The sequence below is a fragment of the Ptychodera flava genome, chromosome 10 (assembly GCF_041260155.1).
Source record: "Ptychodera flava strain L36383 chromosome 10, AS_Pfla_20210202, whole genome shotgun sequence".
Taxonomy (NCBI): Eukaryota; Metazoa; Hemichordata; class Enteropneusta; family Ptychoderidae; genus Ptychodera; species Ptychodera flava.
This window is the reverse complement of record NC_091937.1, coordinates 33,888,618-33,906,463: the sequence shown is the minus strand read 5'-3', so window position 1 is coordinate 33,906,463 and position 17,846 is coordinate 33,888,618. Positions and strand designations below refer to the sequence as shown.

The following is a 17,846-nucleotide window of genomic DNA, read 5'->3' as shown; positions in this document are numbered from 1 at the left end:
CAAAGAAGTGACAGGTCATCAGCGTACATGAGGTGGTTTATCATTTGTCCCCTTATATTACAACCCTTTTTTGAAGATTTAAGACGAGTGCTCAGCTCATCCATGTAGACATTAAATAACAAAGGCGAAAGGATACTTCCTTGACGGACACCGTTCTTTACATTGGACAAAGAGGATTTCACAGTGCCCCATAGGACGAAAAATTTCTGTGTCCGGTACCAAACAAGCAAGATACGTATCACATACCACGGAACACCTCTATCAATAAGCTTCTTAAAAGGGTCCAGTGGTTCACGCGGTCAAAGGCGTTCGTTGCGTCAAGGAAGCAGACAAATATCGGACTGTTGTACGTCTTATAGTAGTTGATAACTTCTTTCAGAATGTAAATACAGACTGTTATATAGCTGTTAGACAACACGTTTGCCAACTGCAACTACGTGCTAGTTTAATAAGTCATATATTCTCTCTCTTCTCAACTCTCTTAACTAAGTTTAACAATGTACTAGTTCAAGAAATCCTACATGGGAACGGGTTATTTACAGTCGTTAGAACTTTCTTGTGTCCATGCACATTGTACAGATACGTTTGCCTAAGTTGAACTACGTACTGTGGTTCAACTACACAAACAAGTGCTGCTGTAATATAATGTGTGAAGAAAGGTGCCAAAATGAATAGGTATAATTCACGGCAAAAAGGGGTGCAGCTTGACTACAAAGGTTGTTGTAGAATTTGTGAAGTGGAGTGCCAAACGGCAAAAGACATTACAGGACAATAAAATTTGCATGGCGTGAACATGTCTTTCACATCTTCAGAAATGGCAAATTTTCAATAGATGGTCACTTGTCTCTTGGCATCCATGCTAGTGCGATTCTTGCAGTAATTGGAAAGAAACAAACTGTCCTATGATTTTTTTTTTCAATCCTCCAAAAAAGTGGTATACCATTAAAACAACTACTGCCACAAGTTTCTCGACTTATAAAGCCTCTACACAATGGGTCAGTGACGATATTCAGCTTCCAGATAACGAACAAACGTGGCGAGCTAAGGCACATGGGAAGGTTCGAAGAATGCAACAGATGCCATTGATCAAGATTGGCATTTCATTGATAAACAAATTCACTTGATGGCTTTCGATTATTTCATTTCATAAAAATTAATGATTAATAATTTTTTTATTTTATAATCAATACTCGTATTCTACTAAATGCATGGCTTCAAGCTGTGACGTAATAATTCTTGCTAAGCCATTGAATACCGACGTGTTGATGGATAGGAAGGCGAGCAGCAGATGTCGTTAATAGGTATATTCGTTGAGGCATCTCTTTTTGATAGATTCATGTGAAACTAACAATATCTCCTTACACACAAACACACCACATATGATCAAATATATAGTCAGCTCCCGGACAAATAGATTGTATTACCATGTACACTGCAGTTATCTAATGTTGCTTGGCCTATACGTCACTGTCTGTTAATGGTATCAGATGTATAGGAAACAGGTTGGTGAAGGGCAGGCGATGGCAAGTCCATAACATGTTCCTCGGATTTCCCAGAACTTTTCGGAAGGGTCTTGTTCTGTTACAGATATGCGATCTTATTAATCAGCTGAAATACATATTGATGTTGCTAAAATTATATATCACCGTAATACAATACATAGATACGAAGATACAAAGATACATAATGCATATATAGATACATACATGCATAGATATATAGATACATAGATACATACATACAAAGCTTTCTAGCTATCTCTCTATCCATATGTCAGTCAGTCAGTCAGTCAGTCAGTCAGTCAGTCTGTCTGTCTGCCAGTATATGTATATATGTATGTATGTATGTATGTATGTATGTATGTATGTATGTATGTATGTATGTATGTATGTATGTATGTATGTTGTGTGTGTGTGTGGTGTGTGTGTGTGTGTGTGTGTGGTGTGTGTGTGTGTGTGTATGTATGTATGTATGTATGTATGTATGTATGTATGTATGTATGTATGTATGTGTGTGTGTGTGTGTGTGTGTGTGGTGTGTGTGTGTGTGTGTGTGTGTGTGTATGTATGTATGTATGTATGTATGTATGTATGTATGTATGTATGTATGTATGTATGTATGTATGGTCATGAAATAAGCCCTCACAACGTTACTAGATAGTAAGGTAAATATTTTGTAATATCATAATAACGCAAAGATGCAAATCAAGTACAATCGGTGCCCACTGTACTGATTCAAGCCATCCCCTGATGAGAATAAGTACCCTTCTGATTTGAAATTAAAACATGGAAAGTTATCTTCCCCCTCCACAAACATTTTAATTAACTTTATATTTATTATATTTGTATTTTTGCTTCCGAGTAGATAACATCTTGTAACAAGGCAAAATAATTCTTGATCTAAGTTGCCCTTAAATTCTTCCGATCAAGCCTTCGTCAAAATGGCGGAACGATCCTATGTTACCATTTCTATGAACGGATCATGGATTTACCTGATTTAAGATAAAACGTGCTCTTACATGAATGCTCCTGCCCCCTGGAGTTTTTACTGCCTGACACACTATCGTTTACACGAAAATTCGAAAAATTGCCGGCCAGTGTATGCAAATGACCTACATCATCAGTAATCCCTCTATTGTGGGGTCATGTATTCCTGTTTAAAGGGGAACATTGAATCCCACGGACGGAAGTGGGCTGCTGCTCCGCCTTTCAGTTGAATACGGCCATAATGTATGATATTGAATTCTGTTGTTATCAACTTCGTAATCACAATAACGTTAACGTTAATGAACGATAATCCCGATATCCTTAGCATGTGAATAGCGGTCGCTGTTAATACCCTTTGAGCGATGTAATTTTCCCACCAAAATTTTATTGCAACATTTTACCAATTTCATGAATTTTTCTGATTTTTTTTTGATAATTTTGGACCAAATGGACATAACATTTCATTGGCTACAGTGTTTTATCAATTTTTTTGCAAAAATCTGAAAAAAATCGACTAGGTATATTTTATAAAGGTGACAAAAATTGACTTTGGCGCTCAGAGGGTTAAAATTTTCAACTTTGTCCATGGATGTGTCTTATGATACGTGTACCCTTGCTTTTACCACAGTACCGATGCAATCAGTGTACCGTTATTCTTTCGTATACACGAATAGCAAAGAGACGTAATGCCGAGAACATATTGACTGAGCAAATTGTTATATTTGCTGGGCAAGCCTTCATGAATTTTCGCAACCACATGACTCCATCATGATTGACAGCAGTTTGAATTCGTAAGAGTCGCAACAGTGCCTTGTTTCTGTCGACCCTTATCTAAATATTTGGTATTATATTCGTTATAACACACAAAATCCTTCATTTTTAGACAACAAATTAGTGCGGTGGATATTCATGAGCTTATCTAGTACGAAATTTTGTTGTGCTCCCACGAACGCTGTTCACCCTTGCCACTCAAATTATGTAGTTACCTCCCACGAAGCTGACTCCCTCTTATACCCGCGGTCTCCGGTCTAACTGACGACGCCACCAAACTCAACTGGCAAATCTGTCGTCCAAACCCATTTGACTTCGTTTCAAATACTGTAACAGTTTATTTCGGACTCTGTTGGCCTAGAGAACCTGCAGGGTAGCGTCAGATATGAGATGGTTCAGAAGAGTGAGCATTCGAATTCGTCGACTGACTTTGGTGTCAGTTTGTCTGTTCATCTGCTATCCCTTATTAATGAAAATGGTCGTGCACCGCAGTGGGGAGAATCCATACGGGAGAGCTGCTGTATTCTACGACGGCGGTGATAACACCACATCAAAGGTAATAACACCTTATCATAAATCCGAAGTATGTTAACAGCTTGGCTTTAATGTGCGAACCCGGCTCTTATGACATCGGATGGTTGTAACGATACTTGCAAACAGATCAAATCGCCGTTTTTAAACATCATGACATAGGCATTTTCGCTACATAGGAATTTGCACCCAGTTACACCACAGGTCAAAATATTCGCTCTAAATGGTTGTACGGGTTCTCAGTTTTCCCAATATTAATAGCTACACTTAAGAGAAGAAAGCCGCCGCCTGAATTGTGGAGATTTTCGTGGCAAGAGCCAGATTGGATCGTGATACTGTACGAAGAATTAGGCCTGCGGTTATTTCAACCAAACAAATACGGACTGTTTAGCTAAAATCAATAACGATATATATGATATCGATGCATAAGTTGCCCGTGAATATCGACAGGGTACGGTCCAGACAACAGACAATGTAATGTATAAGACAGACAGGGCTACGGTGTGAAAACACAGTGACATACATGATTGCTTTCATATGTCGAGAAAACACCGGCATGGTGATTAGGAAACGATGAAAGCAGCACCTCGACATGTACGAGACGATTCTGTAAAACATTGAAGATTTTATTGTCTGTATACTAGCTCTGCAAGTTTTCCTTACAATGTACGACGTCCAGAATAACTGTATTCAGTTCTGAAATAGCTTAAAGGTAGAAGCCCGACGCCGTTTGCGCACAATGGGCAGCGTCGTAATGACGTTGGTTGTTGACAAACTCTGGGCGAAATTGTTACATGTAAACACTCGCCCAGTCGTTGGCTCATCAGAGAAACGTTAGCTATCTGTTACACCCAGGGCTTCCGATTTCACCTTGCCTGAATATTAACCAAATGATCAGCCAAGTATTTTGAAATATATGACAAAGAAAATACTTGTAAGTAACTACTGTAATCTCATTTGCTATGCATGCATACACTCCATAACAGCTTAAACCCCGGTTTGTACCTAATCTGAAAATCTAGCAACATATTTCCTATAACGATTGCAATTTCAAAGGAAAACAAAAGACAGAAACACCCCATAATCTTTTTAATACCCCAGTTAATCCCGATCTCGGGCCTTCGAGGTGGGATTTAAACGGAATTGATGTAAATTTCATAAATACGTGGTTATCTACATATTTGTGTGTTGCAACACCAGTATAATGGCGTTCAAGCACAGAGCTACCTATTGGCAGTGCATTGTCTTCAAATTGCACCCACCTGCATGTAGAAATGCAAGAACGATTTGATGAAATAACAACATGTTCTTGAAACTTCCAAAAGAAACTTGAGATATATTAGATGTGTATTCCCTGTAAACGGTTAGCACTTGTATCATGTATGTTTCATGTACTGTACTCAATAAATGGCACCACGCCATCGACTGTCGTTTACAAGACGGTGTACCAATATGAAAGTCTGTGGCCATTGCACAGGGCGTGTCTAATCCGAACGTCCACATACGTAAGTATATCATACCAGTATATTGATGGCGCAAGCTCTGTGATCTGATTGGTTGAGACATGAAAAGAACAGTGGCATATTCGCGATATAGCACAATTGACACTCGTACGAACTAGAGACAAGAGCAAAAATCCTTTTCTTGACGTGTCAGGCTATAATTTCAATATACTGTTATGATATAATAGCAATAAATCACACCCGGCGACGGTATGCCACTCAGTTTTGAACAGTTCACGACATATATGTCGTGAAATGGTCAAAATCTCGTGGGTTACTGTCGCTGGGTGCGCTTTATTGCTTAAATACATAGTTACGGCCATATACGTAAATATTTTGAACGTATATCAAGCATTTGCCTAATTCATGTAATAGCATACTTAACAAATCAAGCGACTTATACACAATTCTTAATTCTATGATTAATTTTGAATAGGGTTAAGAGACACATTAAATGCTAATAAATGAGTGTTATTGAGTGCTATGGCAGCAATAAAATCACGATTACACATGTCAGCCCCTTAGGGTAGCGATGCATGTTGCCAACACATTTTTTTCAAAAGAATATATCTCTTCTAACCCCCTCGTACTATATATTTTCATAGAGCAGAGAATCTAAAATTTATATGGCAGCAATAGTTTACTGGAGGAATGAGCGGGGTGTGAATTTAGGGTAAAACCCTCAATTTTAGTATTAATAATAATAATTAATTTCAGTAAAAAATTTGACACTAATTTCTGAAATGTAATATTTCAATTGAAACAAGAGTTTACCTAGAAAAAACGGCTATTTTATTTTGCATAATCTCTTCTCATTCTAAAAAGGCAGGGGTGAGACGGGCACTCAACAAGTGATTAAAACAATATTAGCAAAATTAAAATGCCTCTTTTTCATGATGTAAGAACTTTTTGCAAAACAAAATTGTCCTTTGTTATATAGCATTTAAAGAACATTTAGGTCACGTAATAAGAAATATGGGGATCGTGCTTTCAGTGTTGTGGCCCCCGTTCTTTGGAACAATCTTCCACTTAAGATCCGATGCTGCCCTACTCTCTCTTCTTTTAAATCAAACCTTAAGACGCACCTTTTTAAATTAGCCTTTAGTTAATTTTTCATGTCCTTTTTTTGGCGATTTAAGGTTACCACATGAGTTGTTGCGCAAAGTGTTGTTTTGTTGAATTTTGATTTTTTATTACTTGTATATTTTTCTTTTAGTTGTGAAGTTTTTTTTCTCATTTTACTTGCATATTTTACATTTTAAAATAGTAGTGTAATTTTATAGCGTCTTTGATCACTTTTTATCACAGTGGATATAGACGGTTTATACATAAATTATCATTATTATTATTAACATGATTCGAAAATTTCAGAAATTTTGACCCAGCCAAAGTGGATTAAATTCTTTGAAAATCTTTAAATTGGAAGAAAAGAGAGGCCAGGAAATCGGATGATTTGCATACATTTGCATAAATTAACACTTCTTTACCACGCAACCTACGACTGCTTGACAAGATAAAAGGTGAACCCAACATATTTTTCAATCTTGGCTTAACAAATCAATTAAAATTGAACGAATATTTGCAAAAACGTGATTTTGAGAAAAATACGCTGTGTTGAGAACAACGCCCCCTTAAGCCACGCAAACGTCCAAGCTGTAGCCTATTAATTCTCCGTCATTCAGGAGTCTGGTTATGTGGACTAAGAGGATGTATTTCATCAAACGATATAAATGGTCTCTGTGCGTTTTGATTTCAGAGGGTCGAGATAAGCCTAGAGACGAAACAGCTTGTTTCACATTCAGACGAGTTGGACAATAATGTCGGAAGGAGGAATACGTCACCGAAGAGAAGGAATCACTCTTCCCGCCCAGGGCGAGTCAATTCCAACAGACGACGGAAACATCACCAAAGGTTTCAGAAATTTTCCGGTACTTGGGAAAAGTTGCAATCTGGTACTTACACTCTCTCATCGGCTACACATCACTCGATGCCAGATCGTTACCTTTTTCCGATCGTTAATTTTGACGGTGGTCCGAATTTTCAGTACCGACAGTTGAAAGTGGCCATCCAATTGGCGGTATACACAAATCGGACGATCGTTATGCCTGAATTCAACCACCAGCGTTTGTTACCGGATGTAGGCAGGGTTTCATTTGCCGAAACATTTGAAATCGCTGTCTTTAAACAGTTCATTCCAGCCGTCTCAATTGAGGAATACTTAGAAAAGTGCGCCGCCGTCGACAAGGTGGTGATAAAGGTCCCTAAAATGGCAACTTTAGTCGGGATGCCTGATTTACACGAAAGATACACGTGGCAAAGGACATGGCTCAGAGATATGTACAATATCACAATCCCAGACCAAAGAACTTTCAAAACGCCTGGGTCGAAAATGAAAAAAGTACTCCGTCGAATGAGTGAAGAAAAGTGTTTAGTGATGGTCTTACCTTTAGCGTTTGAAAACACTGAGATTTTGCAGAACGGAGATATCGCAGAGGGCGCTGACCAACATTTAGTTAGGACGCCACCTCTGAGGGAAGCTGTGAGTGATATACTTCATAGCCTATGTAATGACAGACCGTTGTTATCCCTCCATTGGAGAAACAAAACTGGTGAAGTGTGAGTAGAATTCACAGATAAGTGCCATTAATTTTTTATCAAGTACTTACATACATGCGTAAATAGATACATGAATAGACATACCAGATAGATAGATAGATAGATAGATAGATAGATACGTACGTACATGCATGCATGCATACATACTACATACATACATACATACATACATACATACATACATACATAGGTCATTTCCCCCACACTCATCATGACCTGAGTTCAATTAGTCTAGAACGTTCTCAAGGTCACTGCCCTTGATGACCTAACAACCTTGAATTCAATTAGTCATGTTTGGAATGTTCTGGAAAGTTGATTAGTTGTGTAAGGGAGATAATTTTAGAACAGTAATTAGCATGTCAATAAAAGTTCTAGATTGTTCTTATATGCCTTTATAAAAGGGACGTGCACAGCTTCCAGTCAGACTTTTGGGATCGTGTCTCTTGTGTGTTACTAAACTCCAGCAGTAGTCATTCTCAAGACTTTCCAAGACCTTCACTGCCAACGCTGGATTTATACTGTGGACTTTGTGCAGCTTCAAGCCTGCAAGGACTGTTCATTCATCCGACTGACTGTTACAACTCTGAGACTGGAGCTTTGCCGTCCCAGCTGAGATAAGTAGTCTGTACACTTTTAAAGCTTGTACTCTATCCCTGACTTAGCAATTAGTTTTATTTTCGTAATAAATTTTGTTTAAAACGTTTAAACTGCTGAGTTCACCCCTTTTGTTCGTTTTCTCTGCACGTAACAAAATTGGGGGCTCGTCCGGGAGTCGAATATTTTGAGCCGTTTGACAACATTTTGCCAGCCTTTTCAAAACTACTGTACACTGTGAACTCAGCGAAATCCAATCATGGCGGAATTTAAACCAGACGAATTTATGGATGACCTTGATCAGGACACATTTAATTCCCTCAGAAAAGACAACCTCATAGCACTGGCAAATTTCCTTAAAGTAGAAGTTAAAAGATCTATGCGCAAGAGGGAAATACAGTACCGTATTGCCAAACATCTAGTTGATTTAGGCCAATTTGAGGAATCCACCCTGAAAGATTATGAGCCCGAGTCTACCTCTGAACTCAGAAAATTAGAATTAGAAATGCAGACAAATTTGGAGATCAAGAAACTAGAATTACAAATGAGAGAGAAAGAATTACAAATGGAAAAAGAGAGACAGGCAGATTTGGAGCTTAAGAAATTGGATTTAGAAAAGGAAAGATTGCAAATGGAAGAAAGACAGAAAGAAAAGGAAAGGCAGGAAAGATTAGAAATGGAAGAAAGACAGAGAGAAAAAGAATTGCGATTAGAAGAACAGCGATTACAGGTAGAAATAAAACGTTTAGAGCTTGGACAGTCAGGAAAATTCTTCCCTTCAGACAATTTTGACATCACTAAGCATTTCAGGTTAGTTCCCCCTTTCAAGAAAAGGATGTTGATAAATATTTCCTTCATTTTGAAAAATTGCTCAGAGTCTGAATTGGCCTAAGGAGTCCTGGTCTATGCTTTTGCAGAGTGCTTTGGTGGGTAAAGCCAGAGAAATTTACATTCAGTTGTCATTAGAGCAGGCTTCAAATTATGATTCTGTGAAGGAATTAATTCTCAAGGGCTATGAGTTGGTGCCTGAAGCTTACCGTCAGAAATTTAGGGATTGTGAGAAGGCGAAAGATCAAACTTATGTTGAATTTGCTCGAACAAAAGAACAACTGTTTGACCGTTGGTGCTCTTCTGAAAAGGTCAGTCAGAATTATGACAAATTACGACAGCTTGTTTTGATTGAAGAATTTAAGAGGTGCATTCGGAGTGACATCAAGACGTTTATCAATGAACAAAAGGCAGATACATTGGAGGTTGCTGCACGTTTGGCCGATGATTATTCATTGACCCACAAATCTTCATTTCTCAGCAAACCATCCCAGTCCTTTTCCTACAGAAACAATGCAGGTAAATTTAACTCCTCCTTTTCATCCAAGAATTTTTCAAAAGACAGTAGGAAATCAAATGACAACAGTTCACAGAGTTCAAGTAACACTCCCACATCATCAGATCCCAAGTCTCAATCTCCTTCTGACAAACAGTTCGGTACACTTTCTTGTAATTATTGTAAGAAAGACGGCCATTTAATGTCAGATTGTTTCAAATTGAAAAGAAAATGTGAAGGTCAAAGTGGTCAAAGTGGATCTAAGCCCACCGGCTTTATTTCTTCATCAACTCAATTAGAGTCTAATAATGTGTGTAACACATTTTCTGAGGTTAAACCCCTCTCATCCCCAATTAATGAGGTCAAGGTCAATTCTTCTCAAGATAGCATTATGGGTATTTTCGAACCATTTATTCATGATGGTTTTATATCACTTTCTAGTGATTTCTCTTCTGCTACCCCTGTCAAAATTTTAAGAGATACCGGGGCTTCCCAGTCTCTTTTGTTGGCAGATATCCTGCCGTTTTCTGAAAAGTCATTTTCAGGTTCTAAAGTTCTTATTAAGGGAGTAGATTGCAATGACTACATTCCTGTTCCTCTCCATAATGTCTATTTGTTTTCGGACTTTGTTTCTGGACCTGTGACTTTAGGTATTAGGCCCTTTTTGCCTTTCGAAGGGATTCACCTTCTTCTTGGAAACGACTTGTGACTGATAATCCTAGTTTAGATCAGGATCCAGAGCCAATTGAACAAGAGATACCCGATTTATTTCCTTCATGTGCCATTACTCGAGCCATGTCAAAGAAAACTTCTGAGAATCAAAATACTCTCAAAAATAATGTCACAGATGTTGACTTAAATGACACCTTTCTCAGTCAGGTGTTTGACAAGGATCATTCCGTTATCCCTCGTGGATTTGAAACTTCCAATAAAACTTCTGCTGACCAAAGTCACACATTTTCTAGATCAAATCTCATTGCAGAACAACACAAAGACCCAGATATTTTGTCTTTGTTTGACAGGGTAGATGATGAAGGTAAAACTTCAGATAGCTCTGTTTCCTATTATACAAATCTGGTATTCTCATGCGTAAATGGAGACCTCCAGATGTTTTGGTTGATGACGATTGGGCTATAAAACATCAAATTGTGGTTCCAAAGCCCTATCGTGCTGAAATATTGCGCCTGGCCCATGAAACCCCTGGGCTGGTCACTTAGGGGTCAGGAAACTTATCACAAAATTCTCAGTCACTTTTATTGGCCTAATCTCAGGCAGGATGTAGCACATTTCTGTAAAACTTGTCACACATGTCAAATGGTAGGAAAGCCAAATCAGACCATTCCAAAGGCCCCTTTACAGCCAATTCCTGCATTTCAAGAACCATTTAGTAGGATACTAATAGACTGTGTTGGGCCCCTACCAAAAACAAGATCAGGAAATGAGTACATGTTGACAATTATGTGTACATCAACTCGGTTCCCAGAAGCCATACCACTGAGAAATAAAAGACAAAGACTATAGTGAAGCTTTAGTCAAATTTTTCACTTTATTTGGCCTCCCTAAATGTGTCCAGTCCGATCAAGGCTCCAACTTTATGTCTGGTATTTTTCAACAAGTAATGGATCAGCTAGGCATTAAACAGTATAGGTCATCCGCCTATCATCCAGAAAGTCAGGGTGTTCTTGAGCGATTTCATCAAACTTTGAAAAACATGATTAGGACCTACTGTTTTGACACAGAGAAGCAGTGGGATGAAGGAATTCATTTTCTGCTCTTTGCTGTTAGAGAGTCAATTCAGGAGTCTCTTGGTTTTAGCCCATTTGAGCTTGTATTTGGACATACAGTCCGTGGCCCACTTAAGCTCGTTAAAGAGAAATTCCTATCAGACGATGATGATTGTCTGAATATTTTGCAATATGTGTCAGATTTTCGTGTGAAACTCTCTAAAGCATGTGAATTAGCCAGAGAAATCTTGAGTCATCTCAGCAGTCAATGAAAATCAAATATGATAAAAACACCTCAAAACGGAAGTTTGAACCAGGTCAAAAAGTTCTTGTTCTACTTCCGGTTCCTGGCAAACCACTCCATGCTCGTTACTTTGGGCCATACCTAATTGATAAGAAATTGAGTGATTTAAATTACATCATAATAACACCTGACAGGCGAAAACAAAAACAGCTATGTCACATAAATATGCTTAAGCCATATTTGGATAGGGATAATCCTACTAAAACAAAGCCTGTCAGTGCAGTCAGTTCAAACCATTATGAAGATAGTGATACTGAAACTGACTTGAGTGAAAATACTCTAAACTCAAAGCTGGGCTCGGTCAGCTTCAGAACTCAGAAATCCTGGAGAAGCTGGAGTCTACAAAGTTGGCACACCTCCAGCCAGAACAACAACAACAGGTGAAAGAACTGCTCCATGAATATAAACACCTGTTTCAAGATGTTCCAACGAGGACAAACGTCATCTATCACGACGTTGATGTTGGGGACAGTAAGCCTGTAAACAACATCCATACAGACTGAATCCAACAAAAGCGAAATATCTCCAGGAAGAAGTCAAATACCTGTGGACAATGACTTTATTGAACCCAGTAAAAGTAACTGGAGTTCGCCGTGCATACTTGTTCCCAAATCAGATCACAGTTATCGTATGTGCACGGACTTTAGGAAGGTCAACACTTTAACAAAGACAGACACTTTCCCAATCCCGAGGATTGATGACTGCATCGACCGAGTGGGAAAAGCCAAGTATGTGACGAAATTTGATCTACTGAAGGGATTTTGGCAAGTCCCTCTGACGGATCGTGCTCGTGAAATATCCGCCTTTGTTACACCAGACGGATTGTTCCAGTACAAGGTGATGCCATTCAGAATGAAGAACTCTCCGGCAACGTTCCAACGGATGATCAACGACGTCATATCCGGGCTAGACGGATGTGCAGCTTACGTTGACGACGTCGTCCTGTATAGTGACACCTGGGAGGAACACATCAAGCTCATGCGGAAGTTCTTTGAGAGACTGAGCAAAGCAATGTTGACTGTCAACCTTGCCAAGTCTGGGTTTGGTTGGGCGAGGGTTTCCTTGGACATACTGTACGATAGGGTTAGGTAAAATCTGTTGATGCCAAAATCAGTGCAATTTCAAGTTTTCCCATACCAAACTGCAAACGACAACTGATGCGCTTTCTCGGTATGGCTGGTTACTACAGAAAATTCTGTCAAAATTTCTCCACAATTACTGAGCCTTTGGACTAACTTACTTAAAAAGAAGTAAAGTTTGTTTGGTCAGAGCAATGCCAACAGGCATTTGATACACTTAAAGCCATACTGCAAAGTGCCCCAGTGTTGTCTGCACCAGATTTCACTTTGCCATTTAAATTAGCTGTAGATGCTAGTGATACGGCTGCTGGTGCTGTTTTATTGCAAGAGGATAGTCATGGTATAGATCATCCTGTTTGCTATTTTTCACGCAAATTTAACAAATCCCAGAGAAACTACTCTACAATTGAAAAAGAGTGTTTATCTTTGATATTAGCTTTACAGCATTTTGAAGTTTATGTTACTTCTTCAAATCAGCCAATAGTGGTTTATATTGATCACAACCCTCTTGTTTTTCTGCAGAAATTTAAAGGCAAAAATCAGAGATTGTTAAGATGAAGTTTAATGTTACAGGAGTTTAATCTTGATATTAGACATATCAAAGGCAGAGACAATTTAATTGCAGACTGTCTCTCTCGTATTTAGAGTTTATTGTTGTTCACTTTCAAGAAGTTTTACTTTAAAAAAAAAATTGAGTACTTAAATCTTTTCAAGATTACATTTGCAAAAGAAAGATTTTTCTTTGAAAAATTTTCTTTTTTTTTGAAGAGGGGGTGTGTTATGTAGGTCATTTCCCCCACACTCATCATGACCTGAGTTCAATTAGTCTAGAACATTCTCAAGGTCACTGCCCTTGATGACCTAACAACCTTGAATTCATTAGTCATGTTTGGAATGTTCTGGAAAGTTGATTAGTTGTGTAAGGGAGATAATTTTAGAACAGTAATTAGCATGTCAATAAAAGTTCTAGATTGTTCTTATATGCCTTTATAAAAGGGACGTGCACAGCTTCCAGTCAGACTTTTGGGATCGTGTCTCTTGTGTGTTACTAAACTCCAGCAGTAGTCATTCTCAAGACTTTCCAAGACCTTCACTGCCAACGCTGGATTTATACTGTGGACTTTGTGCAGCTTCAAACCTGCAAGGACTGTTCATTCATCCGACTGACTGTTACAACTCTGAGACTGGAGCTTTGCCGTCCCAGCTGAGATAAGTAGTCTGTACACTTTTAAAGCTTGTACTCTATCCCTGACTTAGCAATTAGTTTTATTTTCGTAATAAATTTTGTTTAAACGTTTAAACTGCTGAGTTCACCCTTTTGTTCGTTTTCTCTGCACGTAACAACATACATACATACATACATACATACATACATACATACATACATACATACATACATACATACATACATACATACATACATATACATACATACATACATACATACATACATACATACATACATACATACATACATACATACATACATACATACATCTAATCACTTTCCTTGTTGTCTATATTATTTCAAAGAAAATAGTCCACATCTGTTCATTGCAAGTTGTAAGCTTACGTACTAACGACAACCAATGAAGTTAAAGCCTCACTAGCTTTATATTTTAGCAGTATTTTTATGACTTTACTATCGAACTAAAACAAGTTTGTGAGAATATACTAATTTAAGCGTGTGTATGCACTTATTATTAACTACCCGCTTGGACTATATGTACAATTTTTAACAGGATAAAGATTACACCGCGATTAAATATTTGCCCAAACATTATATCGCAGCCCCGGGAAAAGCGTGGATACTGTGCATATATGCACTGAAATCTTCACTTAAACTGCACAGAGTAGTCCAGTGTAATGCACAGAGGTGAATGTTTTCTACTGTGACATTGTATGTCCAGGAGAGAATAGGACGATAATTCGAGGTCAATAACATTCAAGAGTTACAGCTATATATCGGGCCTTTAATTATGCATGTAAGGAAAAAACTGTCCGAGTCAACATCTGCGCTTTCCTTTGTTGACATACCGGTACACTTTCTTCGGGCCGATATTTTTTCGAATATAGGATAGCGTTTGCCACGATAATTATTAATCAGCTTAATTGCTAGACAATGTACGCCAAAAGAACCTGCCTGTAATTGAAGAAAGGATTGTCCACTTCGTGAAAAATAATATGCGAGAATAATAATGTTGTACTTCAGAGCGAAAGCGAGGCTGAACTACGGACCAGACCCGTCGCTTCGCGTGTGTGTTTATTCTAGGTTACTCAAGGAGAATTGGCAGGCTATTTCAGGCCTTAAAAGGTCGAATAACATCCAAAGAGCCACACTGAAGCGTTTATAGGCAGAAATCCCTTACAATTGGCGCAATACAGAGAGAAAACTGTTTGCACTGGAAAGTTTGAGCCAAGTCATCTTGCGACGTGAATAGACACAATGGCAGCCCGTTACTTACTGAGAATAATGCAGAAGGTAACTTTGAGGAATGCAACGAGGAGCGGGTCAAACCCGTCTTCTTGAAGCACTTCGATGTAGTGCGACCAAATGCATCTATACTCTCTGGGCCAGAAATATACAAGGCGATGGCAGAAGTCATTGATCCGGATGGAATCACGGGCATCCAGAGAATTAAAGGTTTATGGAGGTTGTACGTGCAGGACAATGCCGACAGAATTATTCTGCTAACAGGTGGCATGGCATTAATCTACGTGGCAAGTGTGTACCAGTCTTTGATGAAAACCCGTTCATCTCAATGCAAAGAGAGCAGAACGACAAGATAATAGTGAGAAACCTGCCGCTTTCTGTCAACGATGACGTGATTCAGCAGAAATGCATAGAGCTGGGCATGAAAGTAAGGAAAATAATCCGTCCTAAACGGAGAATTGATGGTAAGCTGACAAACATTGACAATGGTGATAGATATGTGTATGTAGAAAAATTGAAGAAACCAATACCTCCAGAATGGCAGGTTAAAATGGGGAATTTTGTAGTGTTAATTATGTTCAGAGAACGGACAAATTCAATGCAACAAACTGAAGCAGGTATGTCATCCCGCTGCTCAAACTGTCTCCAACCTGGCCACTTGAAAAGAGAATGTAGAAGCGAGATAGTGTGTCGGCGGTGTGGAAAAGTTAGGCATATTCAGGTGAATTGCCAAGAAAAGGTCCAAGTTCAATTGAGAAGTGAAGGTAGCGAGACAACTGCTGGTCAGGGAAAAGAGAGATTAGATATGGTTGAAAAATCTGTAGCCATATTATCGTATAACAACCAAGAGAGCGAGGGAGGCATCAGTGAAAGAACAAAAACTGTCAGCACTGTTCAACAGAAAATCACCAGTTTCACCACCGGACAACGGCAACAACATGTGGAGGAAGGTGTCGCAGATCAGAAAAGAAAACATGTTAGCACATCTACTGAATTATCAGCCGGTACACAGATATCTGGTGAGGAACTCTCTTCTGCCGAGGGAGAAGACGCAGCATTCGAATCGAGAGCAAGTCTGAGAGAGAGTGTAAAGAAAAACAAAAGAAAGAAGGGGAAGAGAAGAAAGAAACAGTAGAGAGTTAAGATACAATTGATCTGTCTTTTTTCTGAATTAATTTATTTTTCTGTGTTTTTATTATTAGATTTTTTGTCATTAAACTGGAGAGGTTTAAGAGGAAAGGATAAACGACAGCAAATTTTATGTTGGTGTCGATATCAAAAAGCGCAAATAATTTTTCTACAGGAAACGTATTGGGATGAAAACGTGGCTAATTTTGTTGGAAAAGAGTGGAAAGGGCAAGCTTTTCACTCGTTTGGTAATAATCATAGCAGAGGAGTATCAATTTTATTTGATAAAAATACTGACTGTGTAATTAAGAAGGTTAAATATGGTGAAGATGGGAGAAAAATACTTGTTAATGTTGATTTGAATGGCGAAAATTTAACTTTGGTGAACGTTTATGCACCAAATCAGAAAGTTACCAGAGAGAATTTTTTTGTTTCTTTGAAACACTGGATTTACAAACATGTAGATGACGAGAACAATATATTTATTGGAGGTGATTTTAATTGTGTTTTAGACCACACTTTAGATAAACGCCCTCCAAAGTGCCTTCCAGAAAAGACAAGCAGAGTCTTCAGTTTATTAAATCCTTTAGCCTTTGTGATATTTGGAGGGAGCTAAATCCCTCAAAACAGCAGTTCACATGGCGACAAGTCTCAATGGGTCTTGCAAGTCGTTTAGACTTTTGGTTAATGTCTGTTCACCTTCTGTCAGGTGTTAAATCGGCAGATATCCGCCCAGCAGTAAGAACTGACCACAATGCCATCTCGCTAGTCTTTGATTTTACCTCGCATTGTAAGGGAGGTGGATATTGGAAATTGAACACCAGTCTCTTAAGGGATATAAATTATCAAACCATGGTAAAGAATGTGATACGTAATACAATACAGGAATATAAATCAGAAAATGATCAAAGATATGTGCTAGATTTACTTAAAATAAAGGTTAAGGAAAATACCATAAGGTTTGCACAGAATAAAGCAAGAGAGACAAAGAATAAAAGGGATCTACTGCAAGAACAGATACGGGATTTAGAGAGAGATTTGAATGAACGTAAGCGGAGGGATACAGAGCTAGAAGAAAGATATTTGGAAAAGAAGAAAGAGCTTGATAAGCTGTATCTTAGTAATTTACGTGGAGCACAAGTAAGATCGAGGGTGAAATGGTATGAGGAGGGGGAGAGGAACACCAAATATTTTCTTGGTTTGGAGAAAAAGTCGTGCAGATCAAAGCAAATCAATAAGCTCTTGGTCGACGGCAGTATTGTTACAGATCAAGAACAAATTCTCAATTCTGCCGTTGAATTTTACCAGGCATTATACACCTCAAAAAGAGTAGATAACAGTTGTATTCAGAAT

The 17,846-nt window shown here is 38.5% G+C and overlaps 1 protein-coding gene across 1 annotated transcript in view; it reads left to right on the top strand.

The window, feature by feature from the left end:
• The first annotated feature begins 3,496 nt into the window (after positions 1-3,496).
• The window catches only part of LOC139142590 (uncharacterized), a 22,510-nt gene continuing 8,160 nt past the window's right edge, over positions 3,497-17,846 (top strand). Inside the window, exons 1-2 of the mRNA XM_070712574.1 lie at positions 3,497-3,813; positions 7,047-7,906. Of these exons, the coding sequence (XP_070568675.1) occupies positions 3,643-3,813; positions 7,047-7,906 (1,031 nt within the window). The 5' untranslated portion in view covers positions 3,497-3,642. The remainder of the gene's footprint in view (positions 3,814-7,046; positions 7,907-17,846) is intronic.